At 45.4% G+C, this 21,491-nt stretch overlaps 2 protein-coding genes across 2 annotated transcripts in view; both read left to right on the plus strand.

The window, feature by feature from the left end:
* Positions 1 to 14,505, plus strand: part of htt (huntingtin) — a 33,945-nt gene extending 19,440 nt beyond the window's left edge. The window contains exons 35-66 of the mRNA XM_061083555.1: positions 6 to 142; positions 247 to 363; positions 466 to 588; positions 699 to 958; positions 1,047 to 1,189; positions 1,280 to 1,508; positions 1,753 to 1,894; positions 2,004 to 2,183; positions 2,333 to 2,509; positions 2,617 to 2,693; positions 2,851 to 2,986; positions 3,164 to 3,286; positions 3,477 to 3,684; positions 3,791 to 3,936; positions 4,145 to 4,322; positions 4,447 to 4,548; positions 4,653 to 4,837; positions 4,927 to 5,053; positions 5,149 to 5,252; positions 5,647 to 5,801; positions 5,888 to 6,027; positions 6,118 to 6,203; positions 6,306 to 6,436; positions 6,553 to 6,685; positions 7,311 to 7,466; positions 7,579 to 7,769; positions 8,061 to 8,175; positions 8,305 to 8,518; positions 10,034 to 10,253; positions 10,448 to 10,610; positions 11,269 to 11,429; positions 11,754 to 14,505. Of these exons, the coding sequence (XP_060939538.1) occupies positions 6 to 142; positions 247 to 363; positions 466 to 588; positions 699 to 958; positions 1,047 to 1,189; positions 1,280 to 1,508; positions 1,753 to 1,894; positions 2,004 to 2,183; positions 2,333 to 2,509; positions 2,617 to 2,693; positions 2,851 to 2,986; positions 3,164 to 3,286; positions 3,477 to 3,684; positions 3,791 to 3,936; positions 4,145 to 4,322; positions 4,447 to 4,548; positions 4,653 to 4,837; positions 4,927 to 5,053; positions 5,149 to 5,252; positions 5,647 to 5,801; positions 5,888 to 6,027; positions 6,118 to 6,203; positions 6,306 to 6,436; positions 6,553 to 6,685; positions 7,311 to 7,466; positions 7,579 to 7,769; positions 8,061 to 8,175; positions 8,305 to 8,518; positions 10,034 to 10,253; positions 10,448 to 10,610; positions 11,269 to 11,429; positions 11,754 to 11,967 (4,973 nt within the window). The 3' untranslated portion in view covers positions 11,968 to 14,505. The remainder of the gene's footprint in view (positions 1 to 5; positions 143 to 246; positions 364 to 465; positions 589 to 698; positions 959 to 1,046; positions 1,190 to 1,279; positions 1,509 to 1,752; positions 1,895 to 2,003; positions 2,184 to 2,332; positions 2,510 to 2,616; positions 2,694 to 2,850; positions 2,987 to 3,163; positions 3,287 to 3,476; positions 3,685 to 3,790; positions 3,937 to 4,144; positions 4,323 to 4,446; positions 4,549 to 4,652; positions 4,838 to 4,926; positions 5,054 to 5,148; positions 5,253 to 5,646; positions 5,802 to 5,887; positions 6,028 to 6,117; positions 6,204 to 6,305; positions 6,437 to 6,552; positions 6,686 to 7,310; positions 7,467 to 7,578; positions 7,770 to 8,060; positions 8,176 to 8,304; positions 8,519 to 10,033; positions 10,254 to 10,447; positions 10,611 to 11,268; positions 11,430 to 11,753) is intronic.
* A 1,949-nt stretch (positions 14,506 to 16,454) lies between these two features.
* rgs12b (regulator of G protein signaling 12b) overlaps positions 16,455 to 21,491 on the plus strand; it is a 45,447-nt gene continuing 40,410 nt past the window's right edge. The window contains 4 exon segments of the mRNA XM_061092502.1: positions 16,455 to 16,548; positions 18,332 to 19,605; positions 19,944 to 20,183; positions 20,489 to 21,478. Coding sequence (XP_060948485.1) covers positions 18,523 to 19,605; positions 19,944 to 20,183; positions 20,489 to 21,478 — 2,313 coding nt within the window. The 5' untranslated portion in view covers positions 16,455 to 16,548; positions 18,332 to 18,522.

The raw sequence follows: 21,491 nt of genomic DNA on the forward strand, positions 1-21,491 counted from the left end.
GACAGCCATCCCAGCGTTGCAGCCAATAGTTCATGACCTGTTTGTCTTGAGGGGCTCAAACAAAGCCGATGCAGGCAAAGAGCTGGACACGCAGAAAGAAGTGGTGGTCTCAATGCTGCTCAGACTCGTACAGCACCATCAGGTAAGGTTACAAGCTGATGCAGGAACACAACAGCAGATTCTCTTCAATTATTCCAGCCACACGTTCCGCTGCCTTACATGTTCCTTTCACGTGTATTTTTTTAGGTGTTGGAGATGTTTATCCTTGTGCTGCAGCAGTGCCACAAAGAGAATGAGGACAAGTGGAAAAGACTGTCCAGACAGATTTCTGATGTTCTTCTCCCAATGATCGCCAAGCAGCAGGTAGGAAAATCCATGCGGCGTTTTTGTAATTGGTCCTTGACACTATAATGTATGTAAGAAAAGGTCTAAAAGCTTAAACATATGTTTGTCGTGTCTTTACAGATGCATCTGGACTCTCCGGAGGCTTTGGGAGTGTTGAACACTCTTTTTGAGACTGTTGCTCCCTCTTCTCTCAGGCCTGTGGACATGCTGCTCAAGAGTATGTTTACCATCCCAGCCACCATGGTGAGACCTGTCTTTGCACTTGACTATCTGATGTACCTTAACACCTTGTCTGCTGTTTGTTAAGTGATTTGCAAAGTAGATGTTAGTAAATCCAACCTCTTCTCCTCCAGGCATCAGTAGGTACTATACAGCTGTGGGTGTCTGGTATCCTCGCCGTGCTCCGGGTACTCGTCTCCCAGTCCACTGAGGACATTGTCCTGTCGCGAGTCCATGAGCTCTCCCTCTCCCCACATCTCCTCTCCTGCCACACAATCCGCCGCCTGCATCAGCAGAGCCCCTTTCCGAGCGACCCGCCCGCTGCTGACACACTCGGTAACCAGGAGACTAATGGCGAGGCACAGAAAGTCCAACCTGAGGAAACCTTTGCCCGGTTAGTAAGAGTATTCACTGTCCCATGAGTTTAAATGTCTTTTTGTTCTACACATTTCTGAATTTGACCATGTTCCACCTCCCTCCAGGTTCCTGCTGCAGCTGGTCGGAGTGTTGCTGGATGACATTTCCTCCAGAGAAGTGAAGGTGGACATCACAGAGCAACAACACACCTTCTACTGCCAGCAGCTGGGTACACTGCTCATGTGTCTCATACACGTCTTCAAAAGTGGTGAGCATGGCATTTTATTTTTCACTTTCTTTATTTTAAATGTCAGAATAAGTTTTATTTTGAGAGATTTTTTCTATTTCCTTCCTTCAGGAATGTTTCGCAGGATCACAGCAGCAGCAACTCGTCTCCTGAAGGGCGAGGGTGGCACTGGACAGAGTGGCACGGAGGCCGGCCCCTTTTATCCCCTGGAGGGCCTGAACAGCATGGTGCAGTGCCTCATCACCACCCACCCCTCCTTGGTGCTCCTTTGGTGCCAGGTCCTCCTCATCATCGACTACACCAACTACTCCTGGTGGGCTGAGGTTCACCAGACACCCAGGTAAGAACAGTGTTTTGACCCCATTTATGTCAGGACTCTAAATTAAGAATTCAAATGGCTGCATTTGACAAAGGAAGGACACTTGTCTGAAGAAGGAAAAATGGTTCTTGAAATGAGGTCTCCTATTGTAATAGATCCCAAGCAGCTTCTGGCTTTAATTATGAATTGATTTGGAAATAGAATTGTATTGAATATCACCCTGCCCATCAATCCTAGCTCTGTTCTTCTCTTTTCCTTCTGACAGGAGACAGAGCCTCTCGTGCACAAAGTTGCTGAGCCCTCACTCCCCAGGGGAAGGTGAAGAAGACAGACTTGAGGCCCAGTTAGCAATGGTCAACAGAGAGATTGTACGGAGGGGAGCTCTCATCCTCTTCTGTGACTATGTGGTGAGACTCCTTATGTTTAATTTAGCTGACGTTACTATTTTATTTCCTTTTTTTCCCCTCAACTTGGAAGTTCAATGTTTAAGTGTGCGGGTTTTCTCTCCTTTTTTAGTGTCAGAATCTCCACGACTCGGAGCATCTGACCTGGCTGATTGTCAACCATGTGCGTGACCTGATTAACCTTTCCCATGAGCCTCCGGTGCAGGACTTCATCAGCGCTGTACACCGGAATTCCTCTGCCAGTGGCCTCTTCATCCAGGCCATTCAGTCTCGCTGTGACAACCTCACTAAGGTATTGGTCATTTGTTATCTGCTTCATTCAGTTTTCGTTCCACTATCTGCTGACCACCTGGTTAACCTTTCCTTTTCTTTCCTCTCAACCTTTACCACCCTTTCTGCCCGGCCACCATACTTCTTATTGTTACCTTAACTCTGATGCAGCCTACCATGTTGAAGAAGACTCTGCAGTGTTTGGAGGGCATCCACCTGAGTCAGTCTGGATCGCTGCTCATGCTTTATGTAGACAAGATGCTCAATACGCCTTTCAGAGTTCTGGCTCGCATGGTGGACACGCTGGCGTGTCGCAGGGTGGAAATGCTGCTAGCGGAGACACTACAGGTACACGTTACATGTTGTTCCACAGGAGCTTGGCTGTAAGTTGCACATATGATCCTGGGTTATATATTGGTTGTATACCTCACTACATTGTTCCTTACACCCTCCAGAACAGTACAGCTCAGTTGCCTGTGGAGGAACTGGACAGGATCCAGGAATACCTTCAGACCAGTGGGCTCGCTCAGAGGTAACGTTACTGTGTATTGCAGCCATTTTAAGGAATATTCTTGGTTTTTGTGTATTGAAGTAAGGAGCTTGATTTCCCACCTGCTGAAACCAGATCATAAGTTTACACAACCCACTACTTCTTTTGAAATCTTAATGTGTTGTATCCTCTGTCACAGGCATCAGAGGTTCTACTCCCTGCTGGACAGGTTCAGAGCCACTGTTGCTGACACGAGCAGCCCCAGCCCTCCTGTGACATCACACCCGTTGGATGGAGATCCACCCCCTGCCCCTGAACTGGTGATTGCAGATAAGGTGAGGAATTATCGATTTTTGCCTTTGCAAGGTGTGTTCAGTCAAAGCTGGATAGCAGAGTACTTGTATATATCACACAATCCCCAACACACTTTAAGGAACAGCTCAGTCTCATAATGGGAAAAAATAAAATTCATGCACATTAAGGTAATATTAAACCCTTTCTCTTGTTTCTAGGAGTGGTACGTGGCTCTGGTGAAGTCTCAGTGCTGTCTTCGTGGCGATGTGTCCCTGTTGGAGACGACTGAACTTCTAACCAAACTACCTCCTGCTGATCTCTTGACCATCATGAGCTGCAAGGTGAAACATTACACATGCAGGCCTTCAGTCTGCACACAAACTTTACTTTTGCAGTAAAATATGTATCGACCCAAAAGAGCACCAAAATATTTTAATATAACTGCAGTGCCAAGGAATCGTACTACACTGGCGTATTGTATTTCAATTTATCACTTAATCTGAATGTTGCCCTCTGTCGTCTTTTCACCAGGATTTCAACCTAAGCCTGCTGTGTCCATGCCTGAGTATAGGCGTGCAGCGGTTAGCACGAGGTCAGGGTGCGCTCTTGTTGGAGACGGCCTTGCAGGTGACCCTCGAGCAACTAGCGGCGGTCACCGGGTCACTTCCTGCACCACACCAGTCCTTCCTGCCTCCTTCCCAACCCCAGCCCTACTGGGTACAACTAGCTGATGTGTATGGTAAGAAGCATTGGATGAAAAAGTACAAGTCAGTCCAACTTGGTTAAGGCTCAAGTTGTCATTCCTTCTTTTTTTTTTTTACTGATAAAACGTTCCTCTGTTTCAGATGTGGCAGATTTCTACCCTCGCGTGTTGTCGCTCTGCAGAGCTCTGTCCCAGTACCTGCTGAGTGTGAGCCAGCTGCCTTCCTCACTACATATTCCCTCTGACAAGGAGCATCTCATCACCACCTTCACCTGCACTGCCACTGAGGTAAAAGACCACATAATGTTATTATCCTTTTGAGTGCTTTGGATGACCTCTAAATCTTCCTTGTAGCTGCAATGATTCAGTATTATAGGAAATAAGTATTTTGATATAAATCTTAAACTTAGGCGATTAGTTCTGTGATTGCTTTTCACCCACTGCCTTTATGTTTTCTGGCTGTCTTCTTACTCCTGTGTGTGTGTGACTCTGACAGGTGTTGGTGTGGCGTCTGCTCCACGATCAGTTGCCCCTGAGTGTGGACCTACAGTGGGCTCTATCCTGCCTCTGTCTGTCCCTGCAGCAGCCCTGTGTCTGGAACAAGCTTTCCACTGCAGAGTACAGCACACACACCTGCTCCCTTATCTACTGCTTACGTCTGATCATCTCTGCAGGTAATGAGGCCAGCAGGATCATTAACTCCCTGCGATTTGGTTCTGTAACATGCCACGACTGCCTCAGGGCATGGAATTTTGCATAATTTCATCATGGATCAAACTTTTTGTTATGTCCTCCTAGTGGCGGTGAGTCCCGGTGACCGCTTGCTGTATCCAGCGAAGAAAAAGACTAAGGCAGAAAGAGACGCTGAAGGAGACCAAGTGGACTCGGCACAAGCTGACCGTGAGCAGTCACTTAACAATTTAATAAAACACTTGAATGTAAATCAATACTTTGTCGCAGCATTTAGCTTGGAATTTATGCATGTATCATTTCCTCTGTTGTAGACATTTTCCGGTGGCAAGCATGTGAGATCATGGCTGAACTGGTGGAAGGGCTGCAGAGCGTCCTTGCCCTTGGTCACAATAAAAACAGTGTATTCCCAGCTTTTCTCACACCAACTCTACGCAACATTGTCATCAGTCTGTCCCGACTGCCTCTGGTCAACAGCTACACCCGAGTTCCTCCACTGGTCAGTGTTTGGAATGAAATTCTTTGTGCAATTTAGAGACAAATCATTGGTGTATTTGTTTAAATGGTGTGTGTATGTTTGTTTTGCAGGTCTGGAAACTGGGCTGGTCCCCTCAACCAGGAGGAGAATTCAGCACGACGCTACCTGAGATCCCTGTGGACTTCCTGCAGGAGAAGGATGTCTTCAGAGAGTTTCTCTATCGCATCAACATACTAGGTACAGAAACATTCAATTAAATTGTCTCCCTCCTTTCATACAGTATTGTCATATTATTCTAAATGTGACATTTTTATATTTTCAACACTGTACAGGCTGGAGTAACAGGACTCAGTTTGAGGAGACCTGGGCCACTTTGCTGGGGGTGCTGGTCACCCAACCCATCACTATGGACCAGGAGGAGGAGACTCAGCAGGAGGTACACACACTGAGATTGATTTGCTTAGAAAAACAAGTTCAAGCGTTTGGTCTTGACACCTGTATGAAGCCATTATTGCTGCAGTCTTGTCTGTGTAGGGAGTTTACTAACTGTATCAATCTGAGTGTGTGTAAATATAACCTGATTGCCAATCTGATTTGTAAATGGTCAAAAGAATCTGAAGATGTGTGCAGAGATTTGGGAATGTTTACAGGAATCTTTAAAGGTGTTGTACTATTTGTAGGTCTATTGAAATTCCACATGTGTAGACCAATCTGCAAAAGCGTGCATAGATCTGTGGTTGTGTAAATACATCTGTAAACACGTACATGGATAATAGTGGCTGGAATTTATTGATTTGTTTTTAGTAATGCATGTTTATCATTGTCTTTAGGAGGATTTGGAACGCACCCAGTTGAATGTGTTGGCAGTGCAGGCCATCACCAGCCTGGTGCTGAGTGCCATGACCCTGCCTGCTGCTGGCAACCCTGCAGTCAGCTGTCTGGAACAGCAGCCCCGCAACAAGAGCATCAAAGCTCTGGAAACACGGTAGCTCTACAGCTATTGTCTCATCAGGAATTGGCCTAAAATAGGAATGTGGCAATATTTAGCTAACTTGTTTTATTTGTGCTCAGGTTTGGAAGAAAACTTGCGGTGATCAGGGGCGAGGTGGAAAGAGAGATTCAGGCTCTTGTGTCCAAAAGAGACAATGTCCATACACACCACCCGTACCACGCCTGGGACCCTGTGCCCTCACTGTCTGCAGCCTCTGCAGGTAACTGACAACCTGCATTCAAACTCTCTGTAACTACAGCTCCACTTGATTTAGTTTAAACTGAATACATTCTGTTATACGCTGTTTCAGCAGGTACGCTGATCAGCCACGAGAAGCTGCTGCTTCAGATCAATACAGAGAGGGAGATGGGCAACATGGATTACAAACTGGGGCAGGTAAGAGCAAAGAAGTGATGGGTGAGAGCAAGCTTGAATAATGTAGTGGATTTAATAATATCTCAATTGAATATGCATTTTTCTCTGCATGTATTTTCCCAGGTCTCAATCCATTCAGTGTGGTTGGGGAACAACATCACTCCTCTGAGGGAGGAAGAATGGGGTGAGGATGAAGAAGATGACGCAGACACTCCAGCACCCACCTCTCCGCCGACATCTCCTATAAACTCGAGGTCTGACAATGAAACATTCATTCACATGCAGTAATGCCTCAATCTCCAATGCACAGGTGACTCTGAGCATTGAAATAAGCTTGTACACTGTGACTTACCATTGTCTCTGCTCTCAGGAAGCACCGTGCAGGTGTGGACATCCATTCATGTTCTCAATTCCTCCTGGAGCTCTACAGCCAGTGGCTGATCCCTGGCTCCCCGAGTAACAGAAGGACTCCAACCATCCTCATAAGTGAAGTGGTCCGATCGGTGAGTTAAAACACACGATTAGTAATTTAGGCTACATCCATCTTGGATCATGATGTAGCTTTCACTGATTCGTCGGGCTCCTATCACATCACTGACTTCAACAAGAAAACAACCTGCACCGGGGAAGCACCCAACATGGATAACCAATCACAAGCGTTACTGACCCTGTTGTCTTTACTAACAACTGTTCTAATGTTAAATTCTGCATTTTACAACTGACATGCATAGGAGACAAGCTATTACTTGATAAATTCCTGTATACAGTGGCAAGCGCATGCCTTGTTTAGATTGGCACATGCATGTTCAGTGCACGCAATTGGTCACCTGATATGCCTTCAGGTGTCAATATCGACAGTGATTAAAACTTGTATGGAGCCAAAACACTTTCCTGGCGAATATTGAAACTGAGAAAATTGTAGACCCAAATATCCTCCCTCGGTATGAAATCCAGACACTTGCTTGTATAACTGCTATGTCAGTGTTAAAATGTATTGAGATGTTTCAATAGACATGTGAAACATTATCCCTATGCTTATAAGGCACCTAAAGCATATAATTACTATGTGCATCGAACCTAAGGTCACTTCTCTTCTGAACCTCTCCACCCTCTTGTCCTTCTCTGTAGCTGCTGGCAGTGTCGGACCTGTTCACAGAGAGGAACCAGTTTGACATGATGTTCTCCACCCTGATGGAATTGCAGAAGCTCCACCCGCCAGAGGATGAGATCCTCAATCAATACCTGGTGCCTGCCATCTGCAAAGCTGCAGCTGTGTTGGGCATGGTGAGCATGTTTTTGTGTCGGTGAAATGTTTGTGATTTGTTGTTTGTAAAAACTATACCATCAACCTGACATTCGACAGATAAATATAAAGCATCTGAATGTGTATTTCCAGGACAAAGTGATAGCTGAGCCTGTGTGTCGTCTGTTGGAGACGACCCTGCGCAGCACCCACCTGCCGAGCCGCATGGGGGCCCTGCATGGAGTGCTGTATGTGTTGGAGTGTGACCTGCTAGACGACACAGCCAAACAGCTCATCCCCACTGTCTCCGAGTACCTGCTGTCCAACCTCCGGGCCATCGCTCAGTGAGTATCGCTCTTATTCTCATTACAGAAACAAACGCAGACCCTGACCTAATTAAATTAACTACATTGGTAATGAAAGGGTCACATTGAGTCAATGTGTTTAATGTCAGAGTTGAGTCTGACCCCCTCCCCACCACACTAAGTGGACCATGTAATCAGTTTTATCCAGCTTAATGCACTTAAGGCATCATTGCAGTGCAACTCTTGGCCACTAGGTGCTGCTCTTAACGTTTTTTTTGCAATCTGAATCTTTGTCCCATTCACACTCTGTCTCCTCTTTCTATTCTGCAGCTGTGTGAACCTGCATAACCAGCAGCATGTGTTGGTGATGTGTGCCGTGGCTTTCTACATGATGGAGAACTACCCTCTGGATGTTGGAACTGAGTTCATGGCTGGAGTTATACAGGTGTGGTCAAATTAATATGGGAAAACCAACCCTAACGTATATCACACATTTCCCAGTAAAATAAAGCAGGAATGTATAAATCATAAGCGGTTCTCTGTCCCACTCTCACTTCCCCCTCCTGTCCCTCAGTTGTGCGGTGTGATGGTGTCTGCCAGCGAGGACTCCACCCCCTCCGTCATATATCACTGCGTGTTGCGCGGCCTGGAGCGCCTCCTGCTGTCGGAGCAGTTGTCGCGTGTGGATGGAGAAGCGCTGGTGAAGCTCAGCGTGGACCGGGTCAACATGCCGTCACCGCACAGAGCCATGGCTGCACTCGGCCTCATGCTCACCTGCATGTACACTGGTGAGTGAGGTGATAACAAACCTGCAGGCTGGTTAAACCACCAGAGTGCACTGTAATAGGACTGGTGCTTTCTTTACTGCTGTTGTTACTTTGTCACTCTGCTGCAAACTCATCATGGCATCTGGCTAACTCTCCTGCATGGACCCTTGTTGTAGTAGTTAACTACTGAATCCTGACTAGTCCTCACTGAGGCCGATGTAGTACGAACACAAGGGAACCATAGAGCCATTCAAGTTAAATGACCCGCTCTCTCATCCCAGACCCCTTCCTTCCTGATAAGAGGAGCAATGCAGTTTGAGCAGGATAAACAACAAAGAAAATGTTCCTTCCCTCCTATTCCACTCTTGCCCTAGACTATTTATCTGCAATGCTCAAAACTCTGAAACAAACACGGGTTTAAAGCCAAGTGTAGGAAACTCATTGGTTGGGAACGTGAGGCTGCTAGTAAGCCCCCTGCATTGCTAACTGGTTGGCGTACAATTTATTGTGTATGCATCAGAAAGAACATGCACACATGAAATTATGTATGTTAAAACAAATTTGGGATTTGTTTGTAAGTTACTCACAAGCAAAAATGAATTTGTTCATTTTAATGCTACCATTTTAGTAGTTACCTATACTTTTATCAGTACTCAAAGTACTGTATGAAAGTGTTTGTATATGTAATCGAAGTCAGAATTTTACAAACCTGCTTGCTTCCCTGCATCTAATACGTGTGTTGCAGTGTTTCCCACACAACTAGACTGTGGTGGTAGCTCACTGGGCTGGTTGTGTTGCACACATTCCAGGCACATGCATGCTGTCATGCACACCCTGAAATATTTTTGACCATCCACCTGCATGACAGGATTTCTTCTGGTGCTTCTGATGAACAATGTGTACGAACTGCCAAAAATACATCAATGTATCGTCAAAATATATATTTAGTTCAGTATGACACATTTGTGGGCTGCCACAGTCTATGTAACTTTTTGGGAAACACTGTATTATGTACAATGGTACCTCTGACATACCCTACCTCTAACCCCTACGTTGGTCCCTACTAACTCTAGCAACTCTTAGCATGTTGTCCTTATGCTGATAGCCTAAATAACTTTTTTTTTTTTTTTTAAAACGCTGAGATACCCAACAAATTCCTTGAGTAAACCTCTGCTCTTGCAAACCTACTTATCACTTTCTGCATACCTCCCCTTTACGTGCTGTACAGCCGTGCAAGCTGAAGCACATTGGGGTCACAGGAGGCTAATCTTATATGTGCCGTACCACTGTACCCAGGAAACATGGCATTGAAAATCTCTCTAATACTTTAAGCACCAGTTGTTCTATAGAAATCCTTCTGAAGAATGTTACTTGACGTGGGTAGCTCCCTGAAAAATATATATATACCAATTTTTGATTATGAGATCAACTCAATTTAGGTCTGAATCTTGTGATGGCAGTGTCCCTACTCCACCTCTAACCTCTCACTCACTGGTTCAACCGGTACCAACCCCCCCCCCCCTCTCGTCCTCTCAGCGGTGCTTGCGTCGGGTTCAGACGTGACAGGGGTTAGAGGTCAGGTTGACTCTGGCTCTGCCGTAGCGGAGGCGACGGGCGTCACGGCGGGTCATGTTGGTTTCTCCTCAGGCAAGGAGAAAGCCAGCCCTGCCAGTCGCCCTGACCACGTTGACCCTCAAGCCCCAGACAGCGAGTCGATCATTGTTGCCATGGAGAGGGTCTCTGTGCTCTTCGACAGGTACACACAAGCACACCAACCTGCCATTGTATGTGAACTAAATTTAAAATGTATATTGCAGCCTTCTTCCTTCCCTTTTTATTTGATATTTAACATGTATGGGGTTTGTAGAATTCAACAAAAGGATGCTGTACTTCATGATAAAAAGTTTGCTTTCCTGTCTTCTGCTCTGTTGTGGGGTTTCCTGTTTGTAGAATCAGGAAGGGTTTACCAAGCGAGGCTCGTGTAGTGGCCAGGATTCTGCCCCAGTTTCTGGATGACTTCTTCCCGCCACAGGACGTCATGAACAAGGTCATCGGAGAGTTCCTCTCCAATCAGCAGCCCTACCCACAATTCATGGCCACTGTCGTGTACAAGGTCAGCAGCAGGACATGAGTCCATGCAAAAGAAAATCACTTGTGTTTTTTCCTTGGGCATTTTATGCAACGGCAAGATTAAGTCTCTCAAACAGGTTTAGCTCTTTAGACTCAAAAGGCAGAATTTGATCTGATTATTCTTTGACCAAGGAAATGTTGCATTGCTCAGTTTCCCTTTTACCCCTCACTCAGTCTGCTCTTTGCAGGGAGCATTAGCTCAGTCTCAGTAAAGCCATTGCTTTGCTTTGACCATGTAAGCCAGCTCTTTTGTTGTCCAATCAGACAACAGGTTGTCGAGACAACCCAAGCTTGAGCAAAGACAAAGGGTTTAAAGTTTTTGTCCAGGAATGTAACATGGTGATAGAATTTAATAGTTAAATAAAATATGAATCAAGTTTGTTTTTTCTTAGATCCCATATTTGTTAAACAGAATTTTGTGTTCCTGCTTGGTTTAGAAATGAGGTAATTTACCCAAAACTTTTTAATATTCCAACTGGCTGATCTGGTTGAAAAGAAAGACACCTGGCATTTCAATGACTCTCAGGAAAGGAGAGAAGCTGTGGAACATACTCCTTTATAACATTTATTTAGGCAATATTCTTCATTTGTGTTGATCTAATCTTTCCTCAACTCTCCCACTGCTGTGCACCCACCCGCAGGTTTTCCAGACACTCCACGCCACAGGCCAGTCGTCTATGGTGCGAGACTGGGTGCTGCTGTCCTTGTCCAACTTCACTCAGAGGACACCGGTTGCCATGGCCATGTGGAGCCTCTCCTGCTTCTTTGTCTCTGCCTCCACCTCTCAGTGGATCTCAGCCTTGTATCCTTTTCTAGTGCAGTGCCTGTTCTAAACCTGTCTGAGAGGGCTGGGCTGTTGTTTAATCATGTTTTATCACATGTCCAAAAAGCACCAAATCTGACGATATACACATACACATAATACACATGCCGAGTTTGAAATGTATAAGAGGAACAGTTCTTGAGATGTGTTCTACATTCAGGCAGATCTTTGGAATTGGTAGATAATGAAAAGCCGCTCTTGTGAACAAGACAGTGATCATGTTGTATTGATGAGCTTAGACAAGCACATGAGAGAGAATTTGTAACTGGCCTGTTGTCCTTAACCCCCCCCGCTCTTAAACAGATTGCCTCATGTGATTAGCCGAATGGGCTCCAGTGAAGTGGTGGACATCAACCTGTTCTGCCTGGTTGCAATGGATTTTTACCGGCACCAGATCGACGAGGAGCTGGACCGCCGGGCGTTCCAGTCCGTCTTCGAGACCGTGGCCGCGCCCGGCAGCCCTTATTACCAGCTGCTGGGCTGCCTGCAATCAATCCACCAGGATACATCACTGTGAGAGCAACAGGCTGAGACGGACATGGGGGCACAGAGTGAAAAAGAGGGGCCGGGGGGGGGTGGAGCATGGGTGGATTAAGGTGAGAAGTGTGGCAGGCTGTGAAATTAAATCCAATGTATCCCTCCCCCTCGGAATGCTTCATTACAAAGACGGAACTTCTGAAGTCGCCGTAATAAATTCAAAGGAATCAGCGTAAACATATTTAAAAAAAAAGAAACGGAGAGAGATCTAACTCCATGTCAGGTTTAGAGTGTAAACTGTACAAGAGCAGTCTCTGAATAGGAAGAGTGAGCTCCTGTACCTAATATGAAGGACTACACCCCCCACCCCTCCCTCCACAGACCATTCCTCAAGACTAATCACAGCACCTTGAACACTTCGTCCGACCCAGCACCTTGATTTAAAAAAAAAACAATATAAAGATCACAAAAATTGGATTTGTTTATTTTCCTGTGAGGACTTGCTCGAGTATTGTGATGTCAGTAAAGTATAATAGAGAAGAGAAAAAACATGATAAAATATTTACTATATTTAAAGTTTCAATGCATCTATTTTTCAAGTGTGTTAAATGGGTGTGATGGGCCGACATACAAGTTGTTAATAACTAGTATCTTTTTATATTTGTTGTGGTCATTCCAACACATTGATAAGAGTTCATGTGAGTCACTTATGGCGTTGTTTTGTTTTTTCCGTGAGCAGGGGATGGGTATTGTGATGTCACATTAATCCTGCATCCGTTCAGTGACACATTCTGGATGTTAAGTGAGAGGACAAACTGAGCAGTGTAAAGAGAACCTCACTTTGTGCTGTTTCTAAATAAAATAGTTTTAAATGTTTAAGGGCCCATACACCTAAAGTCAAAAATACCAAAACTGCAGTGATGTCATCTTTTATTTTTCATTTTAACCAGTTGCAGGAGGAAAATCCTTTCCTCATATGATTTTATGATCTTGCTTCTGTTTATTCCTGTTTCCGGTACATACACCTCCCCCAGGGCACCTGAATGATTCCACCTGTCAACTTCCTGTCCCTTTTCTTTTTAATTCTCAGGATGTAAGATGTGACTATTGTTGTAATAAGACCAGATGTAATTTACAGTCTTTAAATGGAGTTACCTTTTGTATCTTGTAAAGTTGTAAAGTAATATGGAAATCATGGTGCATGATAAAATAGGAAGCTGTGTAAAGGTGAGCGATGTTAAATAGATGCATAATATGACGCCATCTTCTTCGTCTGTCTTTAAACACACGTACACGATAAGACGAATGGGCAGAATGCAGAAAGCTTGTTTTATTGAAGACTTGACCTCGAGTTGCCTGGGAGTGTGATGGACGTCGTCACTCTGTACATACACTTGCCTTAGATAAAAGACTGAATATATGTATGTCCTGTACACTGAAAGCTTGAAAGCATGCTTAGCATTACTGCTATTTTCTTGCGTAGTCCTTGATACTGTATTTCTGTGGGCCGACTGTTGCCGTGACTGTTGTGAGGGAGAAATGCAACACAATCCAAAGGGAACCTTGTAACCTTAGCAACCAACAGCCGCTTTGACAAATCAACAGACAGGGGAAGTGAAGCGTAGGGTTGCCATGTGACAGTGGAGGTTTACTGTTTTTGTTGAGCTTTAAATATTGTTTTGTCTCAGTTAAAGATGGGTAAATATTTCATTGTCTTTGTACAGAATATTAAATACACCTAGCACTTAAAAACTGGAAGTTGTCATCTTGATGTCAGATGTGTTCCACAAAGCATAAAAACATTTGACTGCTTTTCAATTTTTAAGGGCAATGGGACCGGTTTCCTTTGGTCACGTTAAAATAATATATTCCCATAATAAATGGCTCTTATTGAAATCAAAATGTGAGTCCTAAAAAAAGATTAAATTAGTCTCAGATCAGTTTGGATTCATGTAGTGAGGAAAGGAAATTCTTTTTTTGGTCCTATGCTACCTATGTGTCAACTGGACAGAAGAAATGTTTTCACCTAGTCCTTTGGTATTTCCCCAGGCGTAAGAAAAGCAAATGCCTGACTGGGGATCCCTGCAGGGGGTAATACGATTACCCAGAAATCCTTTGTGGTTTTGAGAGATGGGCGGGGAGGTTGTGGACAAAGGTCATGTTTGACTGATTTAACACGCTTCCCTTCAAGACTTTATTTTCCTTCCACTGGAGGAATGAATGAGCTCAGAGGATAATGCAGTCACTGCTTTTGACCCAATAAGTATTTTCTCTGCCAAGTTGTCCCATAATGTCACCTGTTTACGATCAGCATGTTGACGCTTGGCATTAAAAGAATACATCTCTGTTTGGTGCCCACTTGCCACAGTTCTGATTTCATCAATAAGTGTGTGAAAGAAGCAGAAAGTGAGGATTCACTTTGCAGCTTTTTTAATCTGTAGCCTTTTCTTTTTTTATTATTTACATCTGCCTGTAAAAACATGATTAAAAGCGATTGTGTATTTCAGTTCATTTCAATATTTTGATCACTGCATATGGTCCATTGTAGAAAATGAATAAATTATTTAAAGATGCTAAAGTTATGTTTCGTTATTTAATGACACAATTTCCTCCCTGTGGATTCTATGCTGGGCTCCACAACCTGACCGGTTGCCTGGCAAACACAGGGGTCCGCTGTGCGTCTGTAATATGATCAAACAATGAGGTTATAACCATTAGGTGTTCTGTCTCCTCTTCTCCTCTACCAGAAAGAACGAGCTGTGGCCGGCCTCCTCAAAATAACCAAACGGGCAACAACTGGTCAGAGTTTGATAGAAACCACAAAGAGATGATGGAATTTGTTGCCGTTCAAAGATCTGTTGTATTTGACCTTATCTTTAACTCTTAACTGACCTTTTCCATGGTGAAGTTGGTCACGGTCACATTTTGTACAGTTTCCTTCTCATCCAGGCTGTATTTCCCTTTTAGTGACCAGTGTATGAAAATGTAGTTCTTGGATTTACAGCACCCATTAAGATGGGCTCTTCATGATTAAAAGGGTATTAACAGGATTACTGAGCAGCTGCCATGTTTCATGAAGCGCTGAAATCACGATGGCACAGGTACAAGGTAACTGTATATACAGGAACAAACTTTTATGGCTGAACTGTAAACTATCATGTCATCTGTGCGACTTACACTAAATACTTTAAATATCAGGACAGACAAATAATAATATTAAAACAACGGGTGGCACTTGAAAAGAAAAAAAAAACATTACGTCCCAACAATGCTTTAGATCTTTTTATAGACTTATAGAAATATAATTTTTCAAAATAAACTTTTGAAACTAAAAGAACAAATCTTCAGATGTGATTTGCTGTAACCTGTCTTTTCTAGTTTGAAATAGAACTTCGGATGTGAAAGTTGTGCCACAGCTTGTACATTAAAGATGTGTTGGCGTGTAGAACTTACTGATAGAAAAGGATCTAATATCCCAACAATACTTTCGATTGTTTTACAGGCCGTATTGCAACTCTAAATTGCATAATTCAAATAACAACGAAACATTAAAGACACATCGACGACAGTTTGACCCTCAGAGGTACAGATTTCTTATAGAAGTGAGTTAAGGAAGTTTCGCTAACAATGTTTTTGAACTGTGTCGTTTTTTTATAACTATTGTAAAGAAAAATAACCAACAAAATCTGAGTGTTAAAAAGTGTCTGCTTGTACATTAGTGTGAGAAGCCTGGATAAACTTACCTCACACACAAACACACACTAAATGAATCGGTTGAGCTCCCTGGATGAAAACTCTATCAAATGAACTTGTATTATTATTTCATCAGTTTGAAGTCTCCCCCTCTGCTGCCCACCCTGGACACCCCTCCCTCACCCCCTCCCTCCCTCCCTCCCTCTTAAGGCTACTTCGCCAGATGGTGCAGCCTTTTCTTTTGTTTACCCATCGTCCCTCGGAGTTTACCGAACCAACCTTAGCTACTCAACTATGGAGCCTGGCCGAGCAGCATCACCGTCCGACGGACACAAGTAAGTCATTTAGGAGTTTCTTTCTTTACTCTCCGGCTGAGTGATCCGCTTCACCAAACTTATTTATCGACACGTTAAGAAAAGACCCTGCATCCACCTTTTCCCTGAGCTGTCCCTTCTTCAAACCCACAGCTTTTCCTTTTTTTTAGCAGTTTTCCATCTTCAAGCTGGTTAAACACTGATTCCTGCACATGTCCTGCTGCTGATAACACTTCCTGTAACTCTATAAATGAAGCTAACGGGTCATTGTTGTGCCTGTACGTTTTGACACCTGTGGAACGAGCTACTCTCGCTACTTTTAGTTGTGATTTCTCAGTCGAACTTTCGTCAATTTATCCGCACAACTGTTGTCGCCGTGCTGAGTGACAGCTCTGCGCGCCAATGACGGGACGCGGAAGTCTGTGTACAGTGCCGTTGCCGTGGTTACGCGCCGACATTCCGAAGATGTGGGAAGCGGGGGGGCGGGACTAAGATTCCAGCATGGATGGATGCACTTCTTTTTTTTTTTTCAACAGCAAGTCAAGACAAGACAAAACAAAGGGTTTTAAAAGTTTGACGAGCGGACGCGAGGGGAGCGTGACGTTGTGTGTATGGTGAGGAACTCGGGGTGTGTTTGTTTATCCCACCCGTAGCCTTTACCCTACCAGCGCTAACTTTGCTAGCATGCAGAGCTAACTGAGCTAACGGTAGCTCCACAGCTAACCGGAGCTAACAGGTCCCAGTAAAAGTCGGAGGCTCTCTGAGGAGAAATAGTCGTTGGACACTTACGCGGAGCGCAGGATGCGTAGAGAATGAGAGATACGCCTGTTCTAACGTAGAAAAGCGGAAGTTCCCTGCGACTCTCAGGTGTTGTCTGCTGTGTGTGTGTGTGATTTACCTGTCAGGTGAGGACACGCCCCTGTTTAGAACACACACGTGTGTGACTGGACAGAGCTGCTGTGACTCCGCCCTGCACAGGTGTGTCTGTCCCATCCCGTCCATGTGCTCTGTGAACCTGTCAATACTCCATAATAGTGCAGGAGCAGTTGTATTGATCTCCTCCACAGGCCACACAGGCTGTTTGATTTACTTCAGGACTTCATGTATGATAGAATAAACATTTCACATATTCTTTTGTATTTTGGATACGGATAGTCTAAATGTCACATCCACTGCAGGTCATCAATGGTTTATTAATCTACCTACTAATTCAGAAAATGTCTGTCTGTCTGTATATGTGCAAAGTACGGTCCATAGAGCTCAATGCACTGCAAATTAAGAAAACGCATGCAAAAAGAAAATGACATGAAAATTAAGATAAGAACTTCATCAATTTCTAAATACAGAAACGTGCTGCAAATATCAAAAGTAACATAATTCAATACCTTCACAAAGCATTGAACGACAGCCAGGTTCGTCACTTTTTTGGATCCCCTGGAAACATTTCCGTTTGTAGTGCGTTTCTGAATTTTCACGTGTTGTCACTATTTTCCAGCGCATGATAAGGTTTGATTTCTTTATTTGTAGGTGTTTTTTTCTATTTGCATGTGTTTTCTTATTTTGCATTGCTCTCGTCCCCCGTATAAAATAATTTCTCGGCTTCTTACTTGGCATGTGTGTGTACGTTGTGGTCCAGGGAAGTGCAGTGTTGAAGTTGGTGTGATTTAGACTCACGGTTCAATATTGATAGAACTTGAATGAACTGAGCCGCACTCTGCAGCACTTGGGTGTGAAGATTGTGTGGATTGCTGGACAGAACGTAACACCAAACAGTAATGTAGCAAATTTCAGTTTTATTTTATGAAAAAAACATTGACATCTTCACTGCAGATAAACCAAGTAGGATGAACACAACGTTTTCCAACCTCACTCTGCACCATAGACTGTTTATGAAAAGCTCTGCACACAACGTCCAGCACACAAACAATAAAACCTGACAGTATATTGTAGAAACATTTGAGGACAATTCACTAATGACAAGGAATAATTTTGAAGTAGACTCAGAGCAATAATACAGGCCAGTATTTCAAAGTTTAGAATGGGCACCACACTTATTTTATTCATCACAACACAATACACTGTGGTTAAACGAGGACATTTTATGAGGATATATGTAAGATCTTGTTTTGATTCAAGTCTCCACTTTTTGGAGATCTGATGTGGGCTGGTTGGCAGGATTTGTTGGCAAAGCTGGAGTATGGTATTCATAGGTACCTGAATACACACTGAACCTTTAGTCTTTACTTCCTAGCCTATTGTGTGTGTGTGTGTGTGTGTTTTTGTTTGGCTTTTTATCTAATTTCTTATGTATATCTAGTCACTGACTGAGAGAGAATGAGAGCATGTTTTGGATAAAAAAAGCTGCCACTGACTTGGTTTTGTTCCTTTGTGCTGCAGGTAAACTTGCCCATGAACCGGAGCAGAAAGTGACACCAGGATGGGAGGGCTAGCGGGACCTTGCCAGAACTGAGGCCAAACTCTCACTCCCTTGCTGCATTTAGGACCGCTGCTCACTGGATGAATCCTTGTGTTTCTGCCTGAGCAGAGCCCGGGAGACGAATGATGACTTACTGACACTTATTGAATCGATGGACTCGAGAAACCTCCCTGGCACAATGTTGAGGCCAGCAGACGCATCGTCCAAGAGGCGCCCGTGTGGCGGAAGTGTGCCGAACTTGCCTCCTCCTCCTCCCCCGACCTCCTCCTCCCACCAGCAGGGCCGTATCCACGCCGTGGAGGTGGCACGAGGGAGGACAGGGTACGGCTTCACTCTTTCTGGTCAAGGCCCATGTGTCCTCAGCTGCATCCTGAAGGGGAGCCCTGCAGACTATGTGGGTTTACGTTCTGGAGACCACATCCTCTCTGTTAATGACATCAATGTGTCCAAGGCCTCACATGAAGATGTGGTCAAGCTGATTGGACGCTGCTCTGGCGTTTTGAAACTAGTCATCGCCGAGGGAGAACGTCAAAGGCGCCACCATCACCACCAACGTGGAAATCGGCATCACAGCAGCAATACTCTGGGAGCATCTCACCTGGACTCGTGCTCGAGCGACGATGAGTTGGATGGTTTCTATGACAACAGCGTTAACAATAACAATAACAGCAGGTCGGGCTGTGGAGCTCGTGGGGGGTTGTACAAACCCAAGTTGGATCCTAAGCAGCTGGGCATCAACAGGGCAGAGAGGGTGGTGGCCGAGCTGCAGTCCGGAGGAATCTTTAACATGATCTTTGAGAACTCCAGCCAGTCGTCCAGCAGCTCGGACAAGGAGAGGCCGGGGGTGAGTTCCTCATCAAAGCCTCGTCCGCTGTCTGAGCCCGAGTTCCCACAGTACCGGAGCTCCTCCTGTACCCAGAGCAATCCCAACCTGCTCTCTGAGGAGGAGATGGCTCAAGTTCTGAATGACGATTCAGTCTTCCTGGACTCAGACTTCCGTCACATCCACATCCACCCGCATGAAGAGCAAGACGTAGATGTGGGAGACGAGGGCGACTTGGGCCTAGAGCCTGGCGAAGGCATCCTCAACGTGGGCATGATCGTTGGCTACCTGGGCTCCATCGAGCTGGCCTCCTCTGGGACGAGCTTAGAGAATGACAGCCTGCAGGCCATCCGGGCCAGCATGAGGCGTCTCAGAGCCGAGCAAAAGATTCATTCATTGGTCCTAATGAAGGTGAACCTAAATCTTTCATTACCCGTCTGAGGAAAATAGCTTGTTCGCTGTATTTTGTATCTAGTTTAAAAAAACAATAGCTTAATTGAAAAACCTATTTCTTTGTAAGCCTTTAAACGATATATTGATAGGCCTCTAATGAGTCAAGATTTTAAAAAATGTATTTGTCTGCAGATCTATTAGCCTTAAACTTAGAGCTGTTAGAAAAGCAAGTAGTACATTTATTTTACACGATTTCAGCAGATTAAACAGTGTCTATAATGATGTTAGGAATCTGTGATTGCCTCATTATTTTCCTTGGCACCAGGTAATAACATGCATTCATTATCTCCGGCCAGGTCATGCATGACAGTGTGCGTCTCTGCAGTGACAGGGGTCTGGTCCTGGCCACCTATCCTGCAGAGAAACTAGCCTTCAGTGCCTGCTGTCCCGACGATCGGCGATTCTTTGGGCTGGTCACGATGCAGGCCACCGACGACCACGACTATCATCGCTTTAGCAACGGACAAGATGAAGATGGCGGTTTGAGGACTTCCTGTCACGTGTTCATCGTGGACCCAGACCTCTGTCACCACCAGGTAAAGAGAGAGACACAAGTCCAGGCTGCTCCTGAAGATGCAATAAAAACAAAATCACAGACCAAAAAGATACACAAAAGATGACTGCTGGGCCAACAGTGTGTGTGATGGAGCAAATGCTGCACATAAATACACTGTATGAATATGTGTGCATGGAAAAACTGTACAGTGATGTGCTGTGAATGTTCTATACTAAAATAATCTAGCGAATATATTCTTATGTATTTCTGTCCTGGAGTAAAAGTGAATATATGACAGCACACATCCACCCATACACACTCTCATGGTGACTGTTGTTTCCTCAGGTCCATTCAGGTGTAGCCAGGAGGTTTGGCTTTGAGTGCACCCCCGACCCGGACACAGGAGGCTGCCTGGAGTTCCCGCCCAGCTCTCAGCCTCTCCTCCAGTTTGTCTCTGTCCTCTACCGAGACATGGGGGACAACATTGAGGGGGTTCGGGCCCGGGCCTTCCACGATCCAGACAACGACGCCCAACAGAACCACAGCACCAGCAGCAACAGTGATAGTGGGATTGGCAACTTTTTACCGGAGGAGAAGAGCAACCGAGTGCTTTTAGTGGACCTCGGAGGTCCGCCTAATCACAACCACATCTCTGGGCCACGCCACTGGGACAGCCCTCCTTCCTCCCAGCAGGCCTGGAGCCCCACCCTGGGAGCCGCCGCCTCCCTCCCACCTCCTCCTCCTCCTCCGCCAGCTCTGAGAAATGGCCACTACCGCCACGATCCACACCTGGCTGACCTGCCTCACCCTCTACCCTTGGCTCACCCTGATGTCTCCAGCAGGCACTCGCGCGGGGTCCACCCTCACCACTACCCACTGGCGAAGCGGGGAGGAGCTGTGGGAGGAGGAGAAAAGAGAGGGGCTGGAGGAGCAGCAGGGGTGGAGCCACAGCGGTGGCTCCCGGTCCATGTGCTTAGAGACTGGCGGCAGCAGCACCACAACAGCCACCTCCAGGGCCTGAGCAGCGACCAGGAGTCTTATGCTGAATCCACTGACGGGTGGTCATCGGCCAACTGCAGCACCTTGCCTCCACCCATGAGTAAGATCCCTGCAGACCGCTACCGGGCTCCGCTAGCTCCGGGAGACCACCTGCCACCGCCTGGAGGGAGCCAGCCGCCTCCTCCGGCACATCCCAGCTCCCACACCCAACGGCTGGCCGCTCAGAAAGATGAGTGGGCCAAGAAGCTGTTTGGCGCTGGAGACAGAGAGCGGCCTCGAGCGGAGAGAGGTGAAAGAGAGAAGAAACGAAGGAATGCAAAGGAGGGAGAGAAAAAGGTAAGATCAGCAC

Source organism: Limanda limanda, chromosome 2, assembly GCF_963576545.1.
Source record: "Limanda limanda chromosome 2, fLimLim1.1, whole genome shotgun sequence".
Classification (NCBI taxonomy): domain Eukaryota; kingdom Metazoa; phylum Chordata; class Actinopteri; order Pleuronectiformes; family Pleuronectidae; genus Limanda; species Limanda limanda.